This window comes from Strongylocentrotus purpuratus, unplaced genomic scaffold (assembly GCF_000002235.5).
Source record: "Strongylocentrotus purpuratus isolate Spur 01 unplaced genomic scaffold, Spur_5.0 spur5_scaffold_19, whole genome shotgun sequence".
Lineage (NCBI taxonomy): Eukaryota > Metazoa > Echinodermata > Echinoidea > Camarodonta > Strongylocentrotidae > Strongylocentrotus > Strongylocentrotus purpuratus.
In genome coordinates, this window is record NW_022145604.1 from 4,175,753 (window position 1) to 4,201,963 (window position 26,211).

A 26,211-nucleotide genomic window follows, 5' to 3' on the forward strand; every position below is an offset into this window, starting at 1 on the left:
CACGGCTGCACAGTCAATGGACTTTGATGAGCGATTTCATTAACATGATGAATGAGCAAACAACTTGACATCTTCCCTCGAAAAGTGGACAACGGGCGACGGGCTTGATCACGATATTAAATGCAAACATGATCAATGTACTGGATCATCAAAAGGCATCATAATTTATGAACAAATCTTACCACGCTCGGATGTAATATGTATCTAAATTGAGATTCATTAAACAAATTACAGTGGACTGTCCCATTTGCTCTTGAACTTGGTGACTTTGTAGAACACTTGATTGCTGATTCCAGCATGGCTCAGATTTGAATCAACCTCAAAAACTGAAAGTCATCACATCTTTAGGCCTAATGGCTAATTTTCTACCCTGGATTCACTTCTAGTTGGATGTGTACGTGGTTCGTGTATAATCATGTATTAGTTGTCTCACTGTCATGAATTGAACTGGCTACAGAAACCTAAAAGTAACGGATAAACTTCAGTGAGCCTGTATTTGCTTCGATTTGGAGGTATGGATGATGTAATTGACTGACAATTGGTCTCATTCCAGGGTGTTTTAGCCATTACTTCCTTCATGATACTATATTTCGAGGTACAAGGAAATTTTACTTAACCGTACGACCGTACGTCGTATGCATTTTGGATTCAGACTATAAAGAAAACCAAGCATCACTCGGCCTACCTTTACCTACCTACAAGGCTATGATTGAGCATATGGCAATATTTTGTGCAGCTGACATCATCTAATCATGTACATATATTTTTTCATCTTTAGAGGTTATGCAACCATTCGCCTCACCGCCACAATAATATTGGCATGCAACTGTGCATAGTGGAGCATTTTGCGGATAACGTGTGGAAGATTGTGTACTTTTGTTCTTATCTACTTAACCTCCTTGTCTAAATGTTTTATTTGATTTCCTGCTAAAGACGATTAATGACATCTGATTAAAACAAGGCCGCTGCACAATTGGGTCCATCATGTCCCTCGCTACCAACAGTCAGCTCTTACTCTCAAACGTGATACTTAGCACACAGGTGGCATCTCTGGATGGACATGACCGTGGGGATGCGACCGATTTTACGACAGAGTTCCTGACCATGATGGCTAGCACTGAAGTAGGTTCGACACAAAACGAAACGCTTATTCTCCCAAATATCCCTCTAGGACAACCTACCATGGTGGACTTAGGTATCGGTTTCGGTCATTTAGAAGGTATCCAGTTTAAGATAGCCATCTCGATCATGGCCATCCTTGAAGCCTTGGTGATCGTGACTAACGTCATCGTCTTAGCGACTATACGACGCCATCGTCAGCTTCGTACGACTACGAGTATGTACATTATTAGTTTAGCGATAAGTGATTTATGCTGCGGGCTAGGGATGCCCATTGGTTTACTTGCGAAATATATCCCGGATTTATTCTTACATTCGTTGTATGTATGCATCTTGCCTTTCTGTATTCTGCTTACTGTGCTCGCATCCGCCATCTTGAATCTTCTAGCCGTCTCGATCGACCGATATATCGCGCTGAAAAATCCCTTACGGTATGCCTCGATCATGACGAAAAAGCGGTCACGGATCATCATCATTAGCACGTGGATATTCTCTTTTATTATTGGGTGTATACCATTTGTGTGGCATCATAAAGAGACGTATACACCACACAGCAGCACTGGGTATTGCCAGTGGTACAGAGTTGTCACAAGGGGTTATATGATAATGTATACAGTGTTGATCCTATCCCTCCCCATTGTCGTTATAATGGCGCTCTACATCAAGATATTTTCCATCGCCAGAAGTCACGCCAGGAGCATTGATTCTCGAGCTCGTGTCGCTGCAATCTCGAGGGCTTCAGCACCGCCATCAGTCAACGAAACGTCGAAGGTGAACACCATAGCACATCCACAAGGCATACCTCGCAAAAAGCTCTCAGACACTGGCAGCATTTCATCGACATCTTCCAGAACTGTCATGTCGAAGCTCACTGTCGAAAGTCGAGTCGCAATCACTATCGGTATGATTGTATTCACATTTGTCGTCTGCTGGCTGCCATTGACTGTGACTCTCCTGCTTGGAGTTCTAGGCGGGGGAAACTGTGAAGTGTCGCCTGAAGTTCGCGGATGGCTGGGCCTCCTGGCGCTCTTGAACAGTTTCTTCGATCCTTTCATCTACACCATCAGAACGAAAGACTTCCGATTGGCGTTCCGGGAGCTCCTCACGCGCGCGAGGAGCCGGTGTGTAGGCAATGTTTGCCGACGACGACGACCGGACGACGAGGACTGCGAGAACAACCGGTTATCGGCTTACAAAATGGTGTCCCGTGGTTCGAACGCGAACACCATCTCGATGAGCGTTGCAACCGTTGATGGCGCTTTGGTTAAAGGTGTTGGATGTCAGACAAATTTTAAAGATTGTTCAACTATTACGAACTTTTGCGACAGCGGGACACTGACAACCGAAGGGGCTGATTCTAAGCAATTAGGACTGAATGGTCATCCATTGACATAGGAACATTGTCGTTGCAATAGCTTTTAGAAATGATATAAATATGAGTACAACAATTGTCAAATCACGCTGGTTGTTTGAGGTCTGCACTCACGTATTAACAAGGGCAAAGTGTATTCTGAACAACTTTATGGTATTTATGAAAGAGTACCAGTATTATGTATCGTTTTGGATGACCGATAGTTATTTCAAAATGTGTTCTTTTTATTTTTGAAATCATGAACGTCGAGACGATAATATCTAAATTGGTACCAAAGTTGGGCATTGAAATACTTTAATAACTAAAAGCCTTTACAAATCTGTTTGCTGCTTGTTAAATCTATTTTGCTTTCTAACAATAAGGGTAACTAAAGTATTTCAACACGACATTGTATATTTATTTTGTTAAAACTGTACAAATATTTTTAAAACTTAGCTATTTATTGAAGTTAACAGCTGAATGTATGCCATGCGTACCTCAAAATACGTAGTACATGTATATGTGTATAACTTATTTAAATTTATTGTTTGTAGCAACAACTGAAATTTTGTAGAACGATTAGTAGAACATGGAAATATAAAAACGTAGAATTGCATATGTTAGGAGCATATAGTGTTGCAACGTAATCTCTAAATCATAACGAAAATTCTTGACATGAGATTGAATGTTCGTCAAAAATGATTGTCCTTATCGGATTCAACCAAATCTGTTTCGAATATAGATAACGCCACAAATTGGAAATACCTGCTTTCCTATCCAATTAAGTGACTTAAACTGTGCAAAGATAATTAAGATAAATGGACGCTCAGAACCTATTACCAGTAATTTCGATAATTTTACAAAAAACGATTTGTGTGATTTTACGCCACCGCTTTCTCCATCGGTACTATAGGGATTTTTAGATTTACACGACGAGAACATGGACCTGTACGTGTGAGGCACTGCCGGGCAGCGTTATTTTTTCTGCGGCACATATTGAGCCCCAATAAAAAAGCCCCAATCTGTGCCGCAGACAAAAATGACGCTGCAGGGCACTGCCAGTGCCTTAAAAGGATGTCGCACGTAGAGGTCCACGTTCTCGTCGTGCAAATCTAAAAGTCCCTAATGACGCGATCGCAATGACCCTCAAGAATGCCATAATGATTCCTTAGGCTGGTAATCATTTCCGGATTACATCATCGCAAAGTGACTCACAATGCTATTAAAAACGCCGCGCCCTAGGTTAATTTTATTTCTTTTTTTGTTTTTAAAAATCTTCGCCATCGTCACGTGGTCAATGGTCAAATTAGATATTACAGACATTACAGGCATCGCAATAATCACAATGAAAAGTATATTATGTTCTTGAAGAATATATTTGCGAATTCGTCCCTCCTTGAATTTTGCCATCTGTGATGAGATAATCGACCTCTCATTTTAAACTGAAGTGGACTCGATATGAAGTAAATTTTGTTTAAATTCATTAAAAATACACATTACGGATATGATAGAACTTGACATTTTGAAGATGAGATATTTGTATCATGCATGGTCACTGCTCGGGTCAGTACGATCCGACAAGGTTTTAGAATAGGCCGGTTTACTAATATATTCAAATTTATGAATTTTTCTTTCCTGCATGGGACCTCTAGTGACGAGTTATTTAATTAACATGTTATTAATGAATTAACTACAATACTCTACAATACTTATTGCTATGTCGAAAAGGCCTCGGGCTAGTTTCCAGTCTGTCAAGAACAACCTTTATTTAGAAAGTATGCACAACTTTTAGTAAACCGGTATATTGTTTCGCTATGAAATAGGTTAGAGCGTTGGTCAATGCCATATAGACTTTGATTATTTTAAGAGCAGATGTTGTGCGTGGTATATGTGATTCAGCCACAATATTAAATAGGCGGATCTGACATTATGCCGATGTATTTTTTAAATGGCACAATTAATCAAGGCTCTTGTGTAACATTCTCTAATCGTTCGTATACGCAGATCAATGATATAGAAAAAGATCGAGTTGCAACATAATTAATGGCGCTCGATTTCCTTCTATTTAGACTGTACATGTACTAAATTAAAGGTGCTCCTACAGAAATTCTAGTAGAAATATTGCGTAATCATGCTAACAACATGGCTTGTAAAGCCTAGTTCTCGAGATATAAAGCGATAGCAATGACGACTTAAGTGCAATACGCTTCATATTTCTGTATCGTGCATCGTAGTTACATGTATAGCACATGTAGCTAATAAGTAAACACGCGTAGGACTGTTTTGTGCAGCTGCTACTCATTTACAGGTTTAAACGCAGAAAAGTACTACATCATATCTAGACAGTCCTTTATTCTGATATAAATGGATTCTAATTTAGTACTTTTTGTCACCTTGACCACATAGATGTATCCCTAGTCAGTGTACATTTGTGAAGTTATAGTATTCCAGCACAAAACAAGGCCCATTTCGAGTACTGATTACACAGGCGACCAGCAAGTTTACCCACAATGTTTATGTAGATTTGGTTCTATTTTCTCCTCTGTAGCATAATATGAAACTTTGCAACATGAAATTGTACTATGAAAAGAATACATGTACGTGTATCAATTTTTGCAAAACTGCAGTTCTTGTGATATGGTGTTATTATTTCGACTCGTCATGTCTAATTGGGGTAAGGGAGAGGGGGGGGGGGGGTCATTTTTGCAGTTAATATTGCTGATCTTTATTAAACAAACAAGCTACACTTTATATGCAATTAGTGAACCTTTTATGTGACTGTGAAGAGCCTTAAAAGCCCTCGTCAAGCGACATTTCCGTGTTGATATAACGTCATTTGAAACCTCCTGAACAAAGATCACAAGTGGGATAACATTCCCGTCTCTCTCCGTCATTCTGAAGTGGTTTATTTGTTTTGGACACGGTTTAGTTAGTCATAAAACCCCAATGCCATCTAACATAATTAGATGTTTCTAAGATGTCAAAATATCTCCTTAACTATGATGTAGATTGTGTCTTGGGGCGACTTCTACAAGAAGACTTCCATAATAAAAAGGTTTGCACACAATTGCAAATTTAAAACAATGAGTCTGATTGGTTAATGGTCAATCTTAAAAAAAATATGTGCATGCTACGATGAGAATCTGATACAAATCATTAAGGAAAGAAAAATCTAAATCCTGTTGAAAACCACTGATCTCTATGAAATTTTTTTACGTAGAGATCAGTGGGATATATACTTAGACTTCTGACAAACATGTTGGTCTGATTATTCTACTTCTATTGATAACAGATTATTTTGGGTTGGAGAGGATTTAAACATAAGTTTGTTTGTGGTGAGGAGCCCCTCTTAAACAAAACATATCTAATTTCCATACAAGTACACAAATAATGAAGAGACAATTCTCACAAAACAGTAATCTTTAAAAGTCGATTATTGCTTTACTTGATCACTTTTCCCTTTGATGTACATCTTAAACATACTCTACAAATACAACTTTATGCCAATCCTTGCTATGAGAAACACAGTTAAAAACAGTTTATAAATTGCCATAATTTACAAGTTGGTTTGTACATTACATAACTAGCAAACAAGAAGGAAAAGGGTTACCTTCTAAAATGTAGAATACATGTGAAAAAATTAACCGACATTTGGGAGCAAGTATGACATATTTTTCTATTTTTTTACAGATAAATTCTACTGGCACCTTCAAAATGCCTTCTTTCTGGGGAATGTTTTAACTCAAAAAGAGATGTATCCATAACACTATTTGACTTTTTTTTCTGTTTTTTTTTTGGGATTAAAAAGAAGTGACAACTCTATACCGGTAGCCTTCATAGACAGGTGGTCAGGTTCAACTATATACCTGTAAAGGCTTGTTCCCATATGCTGCAGACTAAACGAAGAGAAAGTTGGGATGAACAAAGAACCTGTGCGCAACAAGGGTCAAACATATACTCACTAATCCATGTGTTTATTATAAGATACAGTAATGTGAAGTGCAGTACGCTTAAAAAACACAACAGTTTACTATGGCATAAAGAAATGGGATTTAGGAAGCAAAATGTAGGGGCATGAAAAGATGCGTCTGGAATGCAAAAGGCTGTATAATTCCAATCAAGTGGAGAGAATTACTAGCTCCATGCCCTAATGATGTACCTCAATAGCATACAAATATGAATTTCAACAATTTCACATTTTGCGTTCCTGACGCGCCTTTTCACGTCACTTCGTTTTGCTGAGCTACCATAACTGTATAATACATGAATGATTGAGTAATAAATGGAAGTGCTTAAAACCAGGGAAATTATTTGGGAAATTAAAAGAAATACAATAACAGACCTCTAATGAAAATCACAAACATTGAAATACATCTATGGGATTAATTGGCACAGATGGCCTTTCCAATTCAACTATTTTAGTGATATTTGAAATGACATTTTGATTTAAAGATAAGCTGAGTTCTGGTCCATATAGAAAATAAATTCTCACAGGATCCAACTAAACTTACACTGCATGTTGAATATGACAAATAAATGTTGCCAAACAATTTTAGTAGAAAATGTATGGTGGCTGAGAAATGAGCATAGAAAGATAAGGATATCGGGGTAAGCAGGCCCAACACCATAACACAGGTCACTATGTGCAAATGGGAGTTGTGTTTTTTATTGAAGATGATGCCCAGTAAATGTTTGTACATTTGTTTTTATCTCACTGGTTCAAACAACCGATCTACTGCAGAAAAAACAATCCAGAATAAATTGTAGCAATTTTCTCTCAAAAAATATGATTCCCGTACCAGAGCTCAAGATTAGCTTTCAGAGAAATCATCATATTGCCCCTCTAAGAGGGACTCAAGACTAGAAAGTTTGCAGAAAAAATATTCAGAAAAGTTGCTTGCTCTACAATGAATTAATCACAAAGGATGCAAGGAGATATGATGTGTACTACAATTTCAAATATAGAAAAAAAATGCATACAAGTCAGGAAAATCGCTGATACATTCTACACTAACTAGGACATAGATATAAAGCACAAAAGGAAATCCAACCTTAACAGCAGAGTAGCAGACTGCTCTAAAAGAATTCATATTAGCAGACTGCTCTAAAAGAATTCATATTAGTGAAAATTTGAACGAAATTGGACAAAACATAAAAAGTTACAACTTTTTGAGAGATTTAATCACTGAATGTATGGGCACTTTAAATTGGCAAAATCAGTCTTGTGACTGTGTCAAAGCGCTGGACAACTTTCCTATTTGTTCCAACACTCAATATAACTGAAGTTATAATTTTTCAAATTCTATGACTTGGGGTGTCTTTTGTTTTTAAAGGTATGGACCAGTTCTGGTCATGAGATCGCATTGTGAAAGAAACGTTGAGGAATCGATCAGAAAAAGGTTGATTATCTAGCATATAAGTATTGGTGTAAAAGATGTATATGGGACTGCACGATATCTATCCAGTCGGGATAGATATATTAATTTACCAATATCAATTAGTAGGCGGTTTCCCTGCAAAATTGGTATCATCACGTATTAGTCAAAATATATTCTTTCACATGATTGGTAATAAGAGCTTCCAATTCATTTTTTGAGAGGGGGGGGGGGGGTGTTTCCAAAACTGGTCTATACCTTTAAAGAACCTTTAAAAATATGCTATCCACAGAACATTTCTGTGTAGTGCTCCTAGGGAGAAGATGCTTAAGAGAAAGACATAAACCTAGGGTATTTTTTTTATACAAAACAAATGGTAGAGTTATCTACGACTACATCACAATCAACTGACCAAATTGCTGATTTAAAATTTGCTTAGCTTTAGTGATTTCATGTTTCAAACACTCATAATATTCTTAATATTGATCTAATTTATTTCAAACTTTCACCATACTGTTTCTCTGATTCTTCTGCTTTCAAATTAAATTATTACAAAGGTTGGATTACCCTTTAAGCTTCTACGTGAGCACTAAACATTAATAATATCTTTCATTTTCCTTCATGAATTGTAAGAAAAACTCGTTATAAATACTGATGCTGCTAGTGCTACAAGAAATCACAGCTTCTACCCAAATATTTTATTGTTTGCACTAACTTAATAAATATATCATGGTTGGAATATCATTACATCCTTCGATTCTGCATCTGGGAACTTTTGTAGGTAAGAACCGACCAAGCCGAGAAATGGTACCTTCTCTTTAGTTCTCAGGATGAAGTCCAACAGAATACCAATTCTAATTGAGAGCAACAGCTGCTAAGCAAGCAAGTGGAAATCAGAATTTACATTCCCATAGATCTAATCAAAACCTGATATAACTTCTGCCACTGGGGAAAAGGAAACAAGCAACAAATTGTTCTTACGATATAAAGCAAGTCTTATTTCCCAAGCACTCTGTCACGTGTCAATTTTTCAAGTTGAATGAGGCTTTCAATAACAAAAGAAGGAGAAGAAAAACTAACAAACTACACACCCCCATTTTGGAATCAGTTATAGTATTTCAGTTTGCACAACACGACAAAAAAAGTCAGAATTTCCCATTTTCATAGGCTCAATTCAGGAGATACTCGACTCCTGTGGGCTTGGATTATACAACAAAAAGAACTTTCCAAAGGTTACTTGTTTCCTTTCAGCTGGCGAGGGCAGCATTGACTTTTGGGAGATATCTGCTAATAAATGGGTCTCATAGAATCCCCCAATGTCCTTTCCGTCCTTAGGGCTTATGGCTCAGTGCGCTTTACAGAGTTATACATGTACCTCAGTCGCATCTACGAGACACACACCGCACCGATAAAACATCGGACCCATAAAACATTGGACCGATAGAACGCCGGACCGGTAAAACACCGGCCATGAATTTACATTACATTACAAATAGCCAACAATCAGTTGGTTTGGAGACGGTTTTGGCGGTGTCACTGAGGTATTCAGGAGGTGGAAGAAAGATCTACAGGATGCTGTACAAGCGCTAGGACACGCTGAAAGGAACACGGTCACAAAGCTTTGCTGAATACCTGAAGCTTTCCTGCTATGCCATCCCAAACCTTTCCGCTCTCTTGCGTTTCTTGGCCTGGATAGGGAAGAAAGAGAACAAAGACTGATCTGTTAGCGCCAGTGTTACAAGTGAGAATCAGATCTCGGCTGTGCATAGAGTTGAGCATCTTCAGATATACTTTTATCTCGCAGATCCAATTCATACTCTCTTTTTGATCATTATTTTTGTTATATATTTCCCACAAAAATAAAAACAATTAGATACAGTGAAATACAAAATAAATTAACAATTTGATGTTTAATGACAGATGTTTATGCCACTCAAATTTTGTTGTGTGTGGGTTCATCTTTTTATCTGAAGAATTGAAGAGCTTGAAGATTCTAGCCTGTGACATAGGCACCAGAGTACACAAGGTCATGTACAATAATGCTATCCCTACTTATTGAATTATTTATTGATGAACATAATATATCATTGATATAACAATGTTGAAGCTGATGTTGTGTACGATTACAATGTGAATCAATCTGTCTGGAAGCAATGGGGAAAAATTGTTTCATAAAGATGTTCGTAAGTTACGCACGACTTTAGGCACGACTGGAACATGTTCTTGGGTGCTAATCAGATTCTCAATCATTTACATGTAGCACAAGAACTTATCACCAGACGTGCGTAAAGTCGTGCGTAACTTACGAACAGCTTTATGAAACACCCCCCAGGTTGGTTATCTAGATGGATAATCAAACACTTTTTCCATTAAAGATAAAGACCAGTTATGGTCATGCGATTGCATTGTGAAAGAAACGTTGTGGAATCAAGTAGAAAAGGTTGATCATCTAGCATATAAGTATTGGTGTGTACTGCAAGGTTCTGGAATCATCAAAATGATAAGAAATTTGGCCCATGCGTTATATCTACCAGGTGCAAATAGATATAATAATTTACCAAATATATCAATTGGTAGGCGGTTTCTCAGCAAAATTTGTATGATCACGTATTAGTCAAAACATATTCTTTCACATGATTGGTAAAGAGGGGCATTTCCAAAACTTGTTTTTACCTTTAAGATTTCACAATTTGTTGAAAGGTTATCTTGCACAATGTTGTATTGACATGGCAGTGTTTTATTTCTGTAAAATTCAACGACAAATGCGACAGCTTTCGTAATTGATAGGTGTCCAGACAGTCTACAATCCCCCATTAGTAGAAGGGGTACAATACGAGACACTATCATCAATACATACCTCGGCATCATCACCCCCAGCAGCATTGGTCTTTGCTTTTGAGCCTGGTCCAGAGATGGTCACAGCTCCAAACCTTTCTTTTCTTTTCCTTATCCTCTCTGCCTCCTCACCCTGTAAAATACAAAACACAGCAGGTGTTCATTTTCAGCTCAGAGAGCATCCATACATTTTAATGAAGCCAGAAACAGGAACGTAAAATGCCAATTAAACAAACAAACCAAAACATAGTCTCACATTGCACACCATGTTTGAAAGATGTTTTGAAAGGCAGAAATATGTTATACAGTCAAACATGCTTTAGTGACCACCTGTCTACAAAGACATTTTTTTTCCCCCTTGAAAATGGTTTCTCATTGAAACATGTACTAAAGGAACCTGTCTTCAAAGACCACTTGTTGCATTTCCCTTGGGCAGGCCCTATAGAGAGGTTCGACTGTATCTTGTCTTATATCTCACCATGAACTTGTATGCTTACACAAAATTGACTTCACTAGTTCAATTATGTTTACGGCACATGTGGCACATAATCTCTTGCTTCACGCCTATAGAAAAATTCTCCCTGCATTTCTTAGAAATCACAATTCCCTAGACTTCTTCAAAAATAATCTGAAAACATACCTCTACTAATCTTCTTAATTTATTCATACACTGAGGGACAGTGCCTTGTATCCACTGGAAAATACACTATATACATCCAATTTGTATTATCATAATCTATGACTCAGGTAAAATGTAAGTGCATATGGTGGATAAAACAAATAATCAGATCCTGCACTGTTTGCCTACAGGCTACCTGTGGTCTACATGTTTGTAAAATTATGGAAATACTTTAATTTTTATCAGACTAGATTAGATTATACCTTTTTGTGAGTTTCAATTAATCAATTTCATATACATTAATTTCAATTTACAACCTGCAAGAAAATTTACAATCTGCATAAAGAGATAATTCCTATTCCTTTGCAATTTGTTCATGGATTACAAATTCAACAACTAGTGAAAAAACAGAGAAATCAATAAGTAGCTTACCTTAATTGCTGGTGCTGGTGGAGACACAGATTTTCCAAAGCGTTCAGCTCTCTGTTTGAGTTTGTCTGTATCTACGGACTGGGGGGGAGGGGGGGGGGGGGGGGGGGGGGGGGGGAGATAAAGTCGCAAAAATACAACAATGTCAACGTGGGAATCGTGATTGGTATCAACTGTTTATTTTCTACTACGAGGGCATTTTAAAATTGATCCTCTACAGAGGACATTTCTTCTATGATATTTTTCCAAACTGACTTAAAAAGCATGAGTAAACTAACAGTTATTTTTCACATTTTGACAGTCGAGATATCACTCCAATCACATTAGCTGTTACGGTCTACCTGTATATTTATTTAGGGTAACCCCTAAGCGCCCCAAAAAGGGCCAGTACCGCAAAAAAAACCTGGCCACCACAACACTACAGAAAGCACTCAAACCACAATAGTTTTTATGGTTACTCTACATTTATTTAGTTAGGTTAAGCATTGAACAGGCACAGTGTTTCAAAAGGGCAATACACCCTTTTACGGTTACAACAGTGTGCATGCGCAGACATGGGCACCATTTTAATTTAACAAAAATTGAACAAAATTAAAAAGGCGCCCATGTAAATATGATACAGTATAAGCACACAGCACAGGCAGTGACGTAACAATACATGCGTATATGTAGACATTGATGACGCAATGTTTACGCGCGAATTAAAATGGTGGCCTTAAAGGGGATCGTTTAACATTGTTAAATCTGAGATACACTGCCCTACGTGTTATCAGTGTCTGTGAAATGGTGTAATATTGAAGCCCTAAAAAAATTGCGCTTCAAAATGATCAATAAGTGCCTCAAAAAAATTAAAATCTTTGAGTGACCGGTTTTACCATACTCGTTTTCCCCCAATAGACTGTGATGTTATGAAAACCGTCAGGCGAACGGTTTTCAAAATTTGTAATTCCAATCATAAATATCTTGATAATCAGACAGGCGATCGGCTTGTAAAAGTCATGGGGTTCCTGACTGACCTAAAGGTTTATAATTATCATTGCATCATGAGCTAAATCCAGAATTTTATTTCAGAATCTGAGACAAAGTTACCGGATCCCTTTAAAGGTATTACAAAGTTTTGGTATGGGGTCATGAATTTGGTTCAAATTAACATATTGGAAGCATATGCGATCCTACAATATTCAGTGATCGTTGTCGCGAAACTCGCGATTAAAATCAAGCCTAAAGTTATGAAATTATAAATAATAAACTCTTTAAGTTGTATAGCTACCTCTCAAGGTCAAGATATTATTTTAGCTATGAAACAATGTTTCTTGACTAAAATCGACCAATTAGCTATTCCCGTTTGGAAATTATATATCACAACTACATATTCTGAGATTTTCATGGTCGCAGCTACCATTGTACGGCCATAGGCAATATTATCAACATTTACCGGGAGCACCGGTAAATTTTTATATTCAAATTTTCTCGAAAACAGAAGTGTTTTACGGGCTAATTTTTTTAGTGCATATAATACATCCACAGGGGCATCCAAATATAACCAAATTGTAAAGATTCACTATCCACCCAATTTTCAAAATTTCCCAAAACTTTGTATTACCTTTAACCGGGAATGGGTGTATTACCACAAAGTGACCACAGAACATATACCTGCCACAAGAGGGCAGTATAACACAATCGCGTTTGCCAGAACTCAGCCTTCTTTTTAAGTACTCACCACTGATATTCCTTTTGAAGTTGGTGTTGCTGCTGCTGTTGGTTTGTCTTTTGATTCTGGTGCTTTCATTCCAAATCTAGTCAATAACAAAAGAAAGGAAAACGAATATGTACTACAAAAGTTTCTCCGATGTTTGACCCATTCAGTGCCCACCTGCCCAAGAACCTGAGTGCTGTCCTATTTGTTGAGACTATAAATGGTTATGATTAATTTCATGTATCCTTAAGCCTCTTTCAGATACGTGGAAACTGTGTCAAGTTTTTTACGCTGACGTAGCATGTTTTACGTTTCACAATTCTGTATCTCACAACACAGAGCTTAGTGAATGCGTGCAAGGCCTTCATTTCGCACAGGTGCCATTCATTTACACGTCGAAAATAACCATGATTTACTGCTTCGTATCTGAATGCCCTTTATCTGAAGTTTATTTCCATGGACTACATGTCAGTAATTCATGTTATTCCTCATTTTATTTTTTACTCAAGCACTACAATCAAATATTTAACACTTAAAATGTCATTTATGACAATCTTTCAAAAACCTAGAGGCTACAGCTAATTGTTTATCAGGAATAATAATGAAAGCTACACTTTACATTGTGCACATATCCATCCCATGGGATGATGGGATGCTCAAGGCACCTAGTATTATGACCTGGCTTTTAACCCAGCTAGACTGCAGCAACTTCGGGCCATAGAACAACTGCTATTGTATTTCAATGATTTCATGCAATTAAAGGCAGGGTATTCTACTGACACTACTACAGATTTACGTCTACTGCCATCTGCTGCTCACAATGTCCCGATGTATCGACAGCTATGCCCTACGATGCACCACCAACTGATGACGCGCGCATCAAGATGCTTGGGAACAGAAACCAAAAATCACTCTATGTACGCCTTCACCAAAAGATGGCGCAATTGAAAGTACATTACAGCAGTGGTAGCAATGTCGGTCAAATACCCAGCCTTTAAAGCCACTTTTTAAAATGCCTACCTTTCTGCTCTTGCCTTCTTCTTGTCTGCATCTGAGAGGGAACCTGCAACTCCAAATTTCTGAGCTCGTAATGCTTTTTTCTGTTGATTGATTCAAAATAAATAGGGGAGAAAGAAGCTATAGTTAGCATACTATAAAACAAAGTCACACAATCATATCACCATTATCAAACATTATCATACATGAGTCAGTTTGACCTAGCATGGATACAGGGGAGAAATTCTAAGGAATGGAATAGAATTACATGTACAAAACAATAATACAATGAACAAAATGTCGTGAGTAGTGTCAATAAGACATTTTTGGAATCAGCAATTTTGTTTAACCAGGATAAGATTCATGAACTTCCCTGACAAATTTTTTGACTAAAACCCTTTATTTCCTAGAGTATATATAACAAAAACACAACGATGTTGAATTTTTCCCATGTTGCATCACATGAAATTGACTAAACACTGGTGTCGCTAGATGGCGATGTGGACGTTGAATCCACTGTATTGTGGGACCATTCTCACCTCAGTATCTGTCATTGATTTGGTAGTTGGAGAGATAACTTTCTTGATTTCAGGAGCCTCAACCTTCGTCTCCGCCTCTTCCTCTTCTATTTCCACTTCTACTTTTCTTGTGGCAGCTGTATCTTCTTCTCCTTCATCCCCTCCATCAAGGTCCTGCCAAAACACAAACAAAAAATGATGAATTAATGTATCAATATTATTCATAAATCTGCTCTTATTAATGCTATTAAAGTGACTCAGTAACATTGTTGAAGGTCGATGAAAAAATTGAATAATTTTATTATGAAATGTTACTTATTATATTCCTTCTAACCCTAATCCTCTAACATGCAACAAATCCTGAAAAAAAGGCGTCACTGTGCAACACCCTGTAACAGTGATTAACAGTAAATTCTACATGTACCAACCATTTTTGAATTTTCCCAACCATTTTTCCATGAAAAAAGACATAAAACAGGCTATGAAAAACCTTTCAGCACTAAAATGTCTGGAATGCTATAGAGCCAATTCATTGCCTTGTGATGACTTACATTCGAGTAAAATGTAATCAAATTGTAATAATATAGTTGGGAGAATTAGGGAATTGATCAGATCAGTTTTTCTCAATTTGTATCATTAATATTGGCCCGTTTTCAATCAAATTTTCAGATTATCTTTAATTGTACATCGAGCATTGAAGTCACGCACCACTTTCTCTCATCTTAACAATGTTACCAAGTCCCTTTAAGGCTATAATTCTGATGTTAACTGTACATTCCCTCTTGTCTAACATGCAGGTGGTGAACTAAGCTACAGGCTTGCCGTATTTGAGGAGTGACCCCAACATATCTTCACAATTTCATATCCTAATTCAAATAATGAACTGTTTAAGAATATGAAATAAAAACAACTCACCTCATCTTGATTTAATAGATCTTCCACCTCATCATCCACCTCATCATCTGCTGTAAGGACTGAATAAAACAGAGAAAATTAATTAATGGGCAATTCAAAGAGAAATATACAAATCTTATAACTACTAAAGTTATTTTAGAAGTTATAAGATTTGTATATTTCTCTTTGTTGATTCCTTTCGTGTGATTATATTTCTCATCATTCATGCTTGTACAGCGCATTATAGAGAAACTTTTGTTTATTATGCGTTTTATGAATATTGTATTATTATTATTGTCCCTCACATGACCTACTAACCACATCTTTATAATAACATCAATAGTATTCTCATTTCTATAGCTCTCAATACCATGTTTCTAAACGCTCTAAATTGTGATTATTATCACCCAAGTTACTGGATTCAATTGCTAATCGGCACATGAAAGTGCACATACTCTGCTCCCTGGAAAGCATTCCAGCCGGGTGCCATCTTACAAGCCACCACATGTCTATCCAACCACATTAACATTCCCCTCCTATCGGGCACCCACTTATCACTCTGGTTGAGAGTGGCAAATGTAGATAAATAATTTGCATAATGGACACTAGTGCCATGCTGAGACTCAAACCTACGGTCTTTGCATTCTGGTCAAGAGTTTCAACCACTTGACCACAACACCTCTAAAACGTGTCAAGTAATGGCCCACTTACCATCAGCATCGACTTCATGGTCTAAGACAGAATTGTCCAAGACAGCATCGCCACCTATGTAGAATGGGATAGAAACAATACAGAAACAATTAAGAATAGCACTTCTGCTGAAGTGTTAAAAAAAAATCTTAAGAAATATCTGTTTAATTTAGCTTATAATTGATTACCATAACCTTTCATGTCTGTACCTTTCCTATCGCACTTGGTTTAAATGTATCATTTATGTATTTCATCTTTTGCACAAGCTGCGCCTTGAGCATTTGACTGTCAAGTGGATTTGAGGCTTTATAAATCTTATGTATTATTATTATTATTAGATTACTTCTCCATTGGCTATATGGCTATAGATCAAGGCCCTAGTCACCCAATAAAGGAAACCCATATTCAACTCTGAATATCATTGAAACAAATACATACAGATTTAGAAAAGACGCTCATGTTGTAGCCTACACTAATTTTTTTTAAATTGAACACCTTAATCAATAGAATCCAGCAAGGGAGAGCAGAACAGTGAGAATTTTCCTGATTCATGTCAAATTTGCCTCTGCCCAAGTTTTGAATGAGATTGGTGGTCAATGCAAGGTTAGGTTGAACAATTCTTTTTCCAAATAAATGCCCTCACACATGATCAAACCAACTCGTGAACGCGAATCATTCCAAACTTAGGCAAAGGCAATTTTGGCATGCTTTCTGAAAATGACAAGTGCTCGGCCAACCGTGATTGCATTTTGGTGACCGACCTATCGAATCAAGAAGACATTATGAACTATCCAACAAATATCATATACTTAAGTGTATTTCAGCATTTCACTTGGTTTTGAGTAAGGCTGTGCACAACAGTGTAATGAGGTACCCGAGTACACTCCCATGCTTACAGGCGAATACTCGTGTATTCGGACGCCATGTTTTTTTATAATTTTTTTGAATTTTTTTGATTTTTTTTTTGATTTTTTTTTGAATTTTTTGATTTTTTGACTTTTTTGACTTTTTTTTCTTTTTTGACTTTTTTTGCCACTACCATACCACTCGGCAGTTTCTCAGATCCCTGAAAAGGCAGACTTCTACGCAAAAAAAGCTCTAACTCAGGAAATTGAAATGCATAATAAATTGACTTTATTTGAAAAGACAAGTTTAATTTTGTACAGTTCAAAGTTACTTTGGCAAGAAAGGTGGAAGGATACCCAATCGGCATTAAAAATCCTTCAGCCAAATGTTATCTCACAATATTCTTGTAAATTGGGAAGAAAAACTGAAACTATTCTTAGGCGACTACGCCTGGGAGTGTCTGGACTCAACCAAGACCTCTTGCGTTTGGGCATCCACTCCACAGGTTTCTGTGACAGCTGCCCAACATTAGAAACGGTCAGACATTTTTTGATAGAATGTCCAAAGTATATAATAGAAAGGGCCATGTTAATGTCAGAAGTTAATATTTCCAAGGAAGAGGACATTATGATATGTTTACGAAACAGTGACTCTCATGTACAAATGGCAATTTCTCGCTTCGTTTTTAGAACGAAGCGATTATGTAAAAAGTAAAATCAAAAAGAGATGAAAAACAGAAACCGCAATCAATTTGAGCTGAATAGAAGAGAAAATAGGTTTTTTGTGTATAACCTTATGCCTACACCTGTATTAGTGTCTTATTTGAAGTTTTGATCGTATAGACCTATATATCTTATTTAGGCCTCTTTTAATTTAAAAAAAAAAAAAAATAATGATTGAAACAATTTAACATTATTTATTTGACCAATCGAAAAACATATCTTAATACATACACACAACTTTAGGGAAGTGGAGAGGAGAGAGAGAGAGAAGGATACATGAAATCTGCTGGGGAAAAAAAAAAGCAATTAAAACTTGCTATATCATTACTCGAAAGCATGTCACCCCCCAATGATTATAGTAGTTAAAAGTCATGCGCTATATAAATAATCTCATGAACTAACTCATATAAACTAATAAAGCCCACAAGTGTTTTGCTTATGCAGTTGTCTTTCTCCTAATAAATAAATAAACCCTCTAAACATACAGGTACACGACGCCCCCTTGTCTATGCCAGAGTGACCTAGGTTGAGTTTATCAACCGAGAAGCGTACGGCGTAACATAACTCGCTGGGCTGGTAAGAAGGCATCATAGAAAGGACAGGGCCAGCGTGAGTTGGAACTGTGTGCGGATCGTGGTTTAATTTGAAATAATTTTTTGTTTTTATTTTTTTGTAGACTATGACTAATATTATATTAAAATGAGATGGAAAAAGAAAGAAAGAAATAATAATTTTACCAAGACATTAAAAGAAAGAGATGCGATGAAATTGGCAACAATAGTCAAATTTGACTAATAGCCATTATAATACCAAACGAACAACAACAACCTCGCCCAAAACGCATGCAATTTTACTTTGAGTTGCAGTTGAAGGCGTCGATTTAATAAGAATAATAACAGTAAACAATGCTGTTTTAAAAACCAAAGATGGCAGAATAATCCATTTTCCTCCAAGTCCAAACAGAAATCTGGACATTTGGTCCCAGTTTCTGAAAGGTGAGTTTGACAGTGCTTGAGTTGGGAAACATTTTTACCGACGGTACCATGCCAGCGGCTGCCGCTCTCCCTGGCACGGGTAAGCGTGGGCCTGGACATTTTTTTTTTTTTTTTAATTTAAAAAATTTTTTTTTTTTTTTTTTTTGCGGCCGAATATTCGGGTACGAGAAATCGTACCCGAGTAGTTGTCAACCGTGCGGGTACTCGAGCATTCGACTACCCGTCGCAGCCTTAGTTTTGAGACATGTATGTGATTTTTTTTCTCCAAAATTTGTTGTAGACTGTTGTTTCAAAATGTGATTGCAAGGAAGAAAAACTTGTTACTGTTGCTCGCAGAGTTGCCTCGTTGAAGTGTTCTTGCATTTACATGTACGCAGCCAGCTTTGTGCAGACATTAACCTGTCTGATTATCAAGATATTTATGATTGGAATTTAAAATTTTCCCAACGGTTTTTATAACACTACAGTCTATTCGGGAAAAATCAGTATGGTAAAACCGGTCACTCAATTTTTTTTTCTTTTTGAAGCACTTCATGATCATTTTGAAGTGCATTTCTTTTAGGGCTTCAATATTACACCATATCACAGACACTGGTAACAAGTACATGTAGGGCCATGCAGATTTCAGATATCAGATTTGTAAAACTCGAAACATTGTTACAATGCCTTAAATACGACCAGTGGAAAATGGTAGTGATATCGGAATCAACAATACTTAAGAGATTTTCTTTTTAATGAAATGAATGGACAAAGGCAATAATATGTTGCACACACTGGAAGGAATTGTCCTTCAGAGACAAAGGCTCCAAGTCATACATGTACTACTAGTAATTTACCTGAACCATCAAGGATTTCTGCTAATCTTTCTGCCAGCTCAGCCTTGTTACCCTTTGAGCTTAGACCCCTGTCTGTCAGCTCCTTGCGTAGCTCTGCAATCTGTGGAAGAGGCATTCGAAAGAACCCATTGTGATGCTGTGCGTACCTTTCAAAATGAATTTGGAATGCATACGATGGACCAGCCAAAAGCACCTCAGGGATGAAAATCCCTGACCGAACACTAATTTATCTACTGACTAGGTTTAAGTAAAGTCTACTAAATTCAATTATTTTGTTCTTTCTAGATTGTGGAGGAAAAAAAAAATCGATCACAGACTCTTCAATGTAGTGGTTTGCAGCCACATAAGACAGAATCCAATTCTTGAACGCACATTCCTTTTTTACTTTTAACTGTATCAGGGAATTCCATATTGTAACTGTTTGAACAAGAGAAAAATCCTGTACAAAACAAGAATAAAAATAAAGAGTTCCCATTGTAATATTTATTTTCTTTTTCCGTCTGAGAGCTAAATGTAGCTGCACCAGTCTGTGGACCTATGTATACATTCAATAGAGTTTGCTGATAAAAAAACCAGCAGCGTTGAATGCCTGCACACCATAGCAGCGATATTATCAGGCATGGCACAGACTTCCCCATGTATTCACACATGGAACTATCCCACTTGATAGCGCGGGCCAGGAGTGTTGCACACAATGTCAATGAATATTGATGACTGCAATTAGCCTTAAGGGCTTCCTTGAAATGTTTTTTATGATATTATTCAAGGGAGCCTTAGCCGGCTCCCATACCTAGGCAAATTCATGCAAAAAAATATATTCAAGAAATTGACTTGAAAACACATCAGACAATTAGTCTGAACCGAGTCAGGAGCAAATTTGAAGAAATTATATTTTTAAATGTTGTAAAACCAAAGATATAAGAAGAAAACTGACCAAGTATCTGTACTAAAAATCGTACATGTAAAATTGGTCGTAGACATTCGACAGCTGAAAATGACGCGCACGGTTGTGGTACGTGCGTTCTCGAATCCAAAATCGTATCTCACACACACACTCTCGCCATACCGCGAATGGTCCGTCGTGGGGAGCTAGCCGCCCGAGAGTTTGCCAGCGATACCAACGCACCCTCGGAGCTCCGCAGCGCACAATTTTAGCGGAACTCGAAAGGTTCGAGGTGGGAAGGTGGCGGGCTAGCTTTTTGCCAAAACCACGCTAGAACGTCTGCTGGCAAAGTGAAAATAACTACGATCGAGAACATCGTCGGTTTCAGTGAGATAATTCTGAATTCTAATTGAGACTATATAATAAATTATATCGACAAAGAAACCTCGGTAGATCTCTTATAACTATACAAAAGCTTGTTTATTTCTCGTTTTGACATTTGTTTTCGAGCCATTTTTTCGTGCGCGAGTCAATGCAAACTTTGTATTACCAAACTTTCAACACGCAAGGAACGGGGAACACTCACGGACCCTGTATCAAATTCGTTGCAAAAAAAAATTTCAAGGGTGATTTTGAAGCAGTGAAGAAAATTTGCGCTGTGATGCGCAGAAATATACTTGAAAGAAACTTAAAAAATCACATCTAAATTTTCAGAAAATCGTATTTGCATTACCGAGCCTAGTTGTGAGTTGCTTATAACTCAGATTTTATGAAGATTTGTCGGAAAAAAATGTAATTTTTTCCGTTTGGTGGTCATTTCTAGGCTAATATTTAAAAAGTTGCATCAGTAATGGGCCCGATGTTTCTCTTATCGTACTCGCATGTTATTTCTACATAGATTAAACATAGGATGGTTAGGGGTAAGACAGGATAACATTATAAAAAAGATATATCCTTCCACCCTCCCATATCCAAGTTTTGGGCCGATTATTGCCGACCCACCCCAGCAAGGCCATTCAGATTTTCGTACGCTCGCGAAGCGCCCTCTAGTGCCCCATGAATGTGCCTACCATACCACTGCACGGAGAGGTAGGTAAAGAACATCTCAAATGTGTCCAAAATCACACTTTCCCGCACCCGACCAATATTGGACAGTGGCTTTGATGAATTTTATGTTAGTTGAAATCGTAATTAGATCTACATCCTGAATTTAAAAATCAGAGGTAAAAATAAGGAAATAATAGCTATTTTCTTACCAGACCATTACAGCTTAGCTCCCTTATCATGTGTAGCGTGTGAATTCACGATCTCTACACAATGGTGATGACCTCTGACTGGCACTTCCGTGATTGTGCTGCTTCCGAATGCGCTGTACGAGTGTTATTCAGCGCATTAGACCTATACGGCAGCAGCACATTTACGAAGTGCCAGTCAGTTAGACATGTCAAAAATTATTATCTAAAACTGAAAAAATCCTCCTCGAGTGATATTTTGTAGGAGTACACAAAAGCTAGACTAGAGCCGAGCGCCCAGGAACCAATTCTACACATAAAGCTATGCGCGGGGAAAAAGGCTTAATTTCACATCACTTTTTGCAATATGTGGGACTGAATCGACAGATGATAATCCATAGTCACATAATTGACCACAGAGTATCGAGAAAAGAGAATGCAATCACAGCATCATTCACACACATATTGTCGCTCCTGTAATAATTCATAGCCATCGAATACAGAAAATGATATTTAAAGCTTCAAGGCACCTACACCACGTTCAAAAATAAAAGCTTACCTTCAGCTTTTTCACTTCAACATCCGCCATTTTTTCCGAATGCCGCCCTCGCCGGCGCATCATGTCACTTTGGCGATGTCGCGATTTTTGGAGAATAAAGAAAAGAAACGACTCAGAAAAGAGAAGAAAAGAAGAGGAAAGTAAAAGATACCAAGAGAAAACAAGAGAACAGAAGAGAAAAGGAGAGAAATGGAAAGAAAAGACAAAGAAAAGAAAGGAATAAAGAGGAAAAGAAGATAATAGAAACGAAAAGAGAAGAAAAGAAAGGAAAGGAAAGGAAAGGAAAGGAATAAAGGAAAGGAAAGGAAAGGAAATTAATGAAAGGAAAGAAATGAATAGGTGCTCTTGTTGCACCACACCAGGCTTGGTTCCTTCCGTCACATGCAATGGTTTCCTAATTCTCTAATTCTTTTAAGTCTAAATTTGTCTATATAGCAGGGCTTCTCATATTGACATGCACCGGCGGTCCGGACTATAGTCCGGACCGCCGGGGCATGTCAATCCGGACCGCCGGGGAAAGAGCCGGGGGGGGGGGGGGGGGGCAGAATCCACTCTATCTTTTTTGTACCAAATTGTTATAATTTCAACCATGAAGCATACAATGGGTTCTCCGTTTAGTGTCAAAGATAGTCGCGCTAAGTGCGACCAAAATGAACAATTACCCAGTTATGTACTGCACACAATGCCCCCCCCCCCCCCACTCAGTGTTATTTAGGGTACGCATATGCTCGTTCCCTCTTTTTGAAAGCACCCCTTATCTGAGGACTGCCAAAGTTTCCGAACCCCCCTTTCGCGGGCTTTTCGCGGGCTTTTCGCGGGCTTTTCCTGCCTTGGAGACCCCCTAAATCAGGAAAAATGCTCAATGTACCCCCCTAAATTCGGAATAACTTCTCAGGAGTCCAAAGAGATGAGAGAGAAAAAAAAGGAAAAACACCCCCTTTTTAAAGAAATCTCCGGGTGAAAAGTCAAATACACCGCTTTTTTTTTTACAATTCTCGGGCCGGACTTTGTTGCACGAAAAGTACCCCTTTACTGGACATATTTGGAACACGCATGCGGTCATTCCGACCCCTGAGTGGGGGGTGGGAGGGGGGAGGGGCGGGACACAACGTCAATGCAGAATTGTCACTTCGCTGATATGTGAATAGTTGATCAGTAATCATTCAAAAGCCATTTGAGACATGTAATTATATAACATTCCATGGACGTATTCTTTATGAGATACTCTATCAATATTCCAAGTTTAATAATTTTTTGTCATTCAATGGCCGAGATTCCAAGGGGTCATCTGCCCGACCCCTCTCGGCTTTGAGTACCAAAATAATATAACGGTCTTTTTAGGATTAAACTGTAACAATTCCCCTTAGATCAGATGTAGACCAAAACAAAAACAAGACTCCTTTTCTTCAGTATAAAATTATTAATTTTAGGATTTTTGTTTGAGAATTATCAATGCCTTCGCCTTTGTACCAATTTCTAAGTAGCTTATCGCCGGAAAACAGGGCTTCTTTTCCCACTGATATACCCTACATCAACATGTATCCCAGAACTTCCATTTTTGACTGTCTCACCTCTTGAAATTAAGGTACGTTTAAATGTATGTATAATATCACAAACTTATATCTATGAAAATTGAGTAATTTAATTAAATTTGCCAATTGTATCGCATCTTTTAGCTATCATGGAAATCACGTCTGGCCCGCCAAGGAAAAAGTTTGAGCACCCCGCGTCTAGTATGGGATTAAAACTAACTGAAGATGACAAGCAATTTCGATTTGACAACTTTTGCCATCTGTTTTACTGTATGACTGCCCCTCCCCTCTCTCCCCTCTCTCTCTCTCTCTCTCTCTCTCCTTCTCTCTCTCTCTCTCTTTCGTTCCCTCTCCCTTCTTCCTCCAATGTCGCTTAGACAGTCTTTTTCGCTTACCCCCCCTCGCTCTATATACCGTTCTATCACAATATAGGCCTCTTCTCTCTCTCTCTCTCTCTCTCTCTCTCTCTCCACCCTCTTGCTCATGCTTTCTTGATTTTCATAGCCCTATAATTATGTTTGTAAATTTGTAGTCACATTCAACAGTACTGAAGCCCGGTACTGAAGGCACGAGTGTATTTTATTTTATTTTAAGTATATTGAAAATGATGGTGTTTTTTAACGCAGAGCCCTGTGGAAGACCAGTTCAGTTTTTATGTTCTTTTAAAGTTCTTTGAAATCTCATCTTATATGTACCTTTTTAATATTTCAATTGCTTTTTATTGTACATACGTTTTATAAATGAACATGCTACTCTGATTAAAGATGGGAGCTAAATAAATAGATAAATAAGTAGAAGTGTTGACGCTAGAAGAAGAAGAAGAAGAAGAAGAAGAAGAAGAAGAAGAAGAAGAAGAAGAAGAAGAAGAAGAAGAAGAAGAAGAAGAAGAAGAAGAAGAAGAAGAAGAAGAAGAAGAAGAAGAAGAAGAAGAAGAAGAAGAAGAAGAAGAAGAAGAAAGAATGAGAAGAAGATGAAGCAGAAGAAGAAGAAGAAGAAGGAGAAGAAGGAAGAATGAGAAGAAGATGAAGCAGAAGAAGAAGAAGAAGAAGAAGAATGAGAAGAAGATGAAGCATAAGAAGAAGAAGAAGAACTTAGAAGAAGAATAAAGAAGAAGAATGAAGATGAATATACGCAACTCAAAAATACGAAGACAATAGGGACCTTTTCTGGTTATATGATAATTAGCAACGAGGTCTGATCTTGACCAACAACTTAAGTGTTATTAGACACGTTACCACAACGCCGGTCTGATAGATAAATTCATATTTTAGAATTGAATTTAATGGAATTTATTTAATCACGGTAAAATTCACATCAGCCTAAAAAGACTACTTTTCAGCAAGTCCGTATTACAAGCATAAACAGATCATAAAGACACCAAATTAAATATAAAAAAATACATAGGAAAAACAACTTAAAGATAACATAATTTCTATATAAAACAGAGTGAAGAGAGAAAGCTAATACAACAAAATGAAATTGCAAACATAAACATAATTATGCGATATGGGTCTACTAAAAAGTGTGATATGAATGAAAAAGGAACTACAAAATTCAATTAAAAAGCTAACCCATTAAGTTAAAATAACAAACATACACATACATGATATGACAAGTGTAATTTGAATCAACAGGGATAATGTTAGAATAAAATGGGGTAGGATAACAAAAGAAAAGGGAAAGAGAGAAAGAATGTGAGAAAAAAGGCGAAGGGTCCCAATAACGAAAGAGAGAAAATGAAGCTTGAAAACAGGAGAGTAAGATATGGGAAGGGGAGAGAGGGGAGGGAGAGGGAGAGATAGAAAAGAAAAGAAGTGGGATAGACAGTGAGTGACAGAGAATCTATATACCTCCATACAAAAGACGAATTCTTACTGGTAAGGCGTGGAATAATTGAACACTTGAATAGATAAATCCCATCCGTTTAAAGTTGGTTTATTTCGGGGTTTTCTTAAGTGGGCTTTTGATCAGAATTCCTGAACCCGTAAGTGTATTCTTTAAAATGAAATATAAAGGCTCTTAAGGAGGAATGAGAGCTAAGTTAGACTTGATTTCCAACAAATAATTGAAGTGTAATTTCCTAG

At 37.5% G+C, this 26,211-nt stretch overlaps 2 protein-coding genes and 1 long non-coding RNA gene across 3 annotated transcripts in view; 1 reads left to right on the plus strand and 2 right to left on the minus strand.

Annotated features, from left to right (window-relative positions):
* Window positions 1-652: 652 nt before the first annotated feature.
* On the plus strand, window positions 653-5,096 carry LOC100890177 (adenosine receptor A3). The gene has a single exon (XM_003725296.3). The coding sequence runs from the start codon at window positions 985-987 to the stop codon at window positions 2,512-2,514; it is 1,530 nt and encodes a 509-aa protein (XP_003725344.2). The 5' UTR covers window positions 653-984; the 3' UTR covers window positions 2,515-5,096.
* A 790-nt stretch (window positions 5,097-5,886) lies between these two features.
* On the minus strand, window positions 5,887-22,689 carry LOC592534 (SAP domain-containing ribonucleoprotein). The gene is made up of 10 exons (XM_030990081.1): window positions 22,596-22,689; window positions 19,922-20,021; window positions 16,544-16,597; window positions 15,854-15,912; window positions 14,960-15,112; window positions 14,445-14,524; window positions 13,449-13,524; window positions 11,732-11,809; window positions 10,703-10,813; window positions 5,887-9,533 (listed from the first exon to the last, which is right to left on the minus strand). The coding sequence occupies exons 1-10, from the start codon at window positions 22,656-22,658 to the stop codon at window positions 9,492-9,494; spliced, it is 816 nt and encodes a 271-aa protein (XP_030845941.1). The 5' UTR covers window positions 22,659-22,689; the 3' UTR covers window positions 5,887-9,491.
* Window positions 22,690-25,386: 2,697 nt separating this feature from the next.
* LOC115925972 overlaps window positions 25,387-26,211 on the minus strand; it is a 28,306-nt gene continuing 27,481 nt past the window's right edge. Inside the window, exon 2 of the long non-coding RNA XR_004064902.1 lies at window positions 25,387-25,977. This is a non-coding gene — a long non-coding RNA (uncharacterized LOC115925972). The remainder of the gene's footprint in view (window positions 25,978-26,211) is intronic.

Bases quoted from the DNA above. Each gene is read 5' to 3' on its own strand.
- LOC100890177 (XM_003725296.3), top strand. From the start codon at position 985: ATGTCCCTCGCTACCAACAGTCAGCTCTTACTCTCAAACGTGATACTT.
- LOC592534 (XM_030990081.1), bottom strand. From the start codon at position 22,658: ATGATGCGCCGGCGAGGGCGGCATTCGGAAAAAATGGCGGATGTTGAA. The intron at 14,525-14,959 runs GTGAGAATGGTC...ATCAATCAACAG, and splicing joins AATCAATGACAGATACTGAG to AAAAAAGCATTACGAGCTCA. The intron at 9,534-10,702 runs GTATGTATTGAT...TTCCCTATCCAG, and splicing joins CTGGGGGTGATGATGCCGAG to GCCAAGAAACGCAAGAGAGC.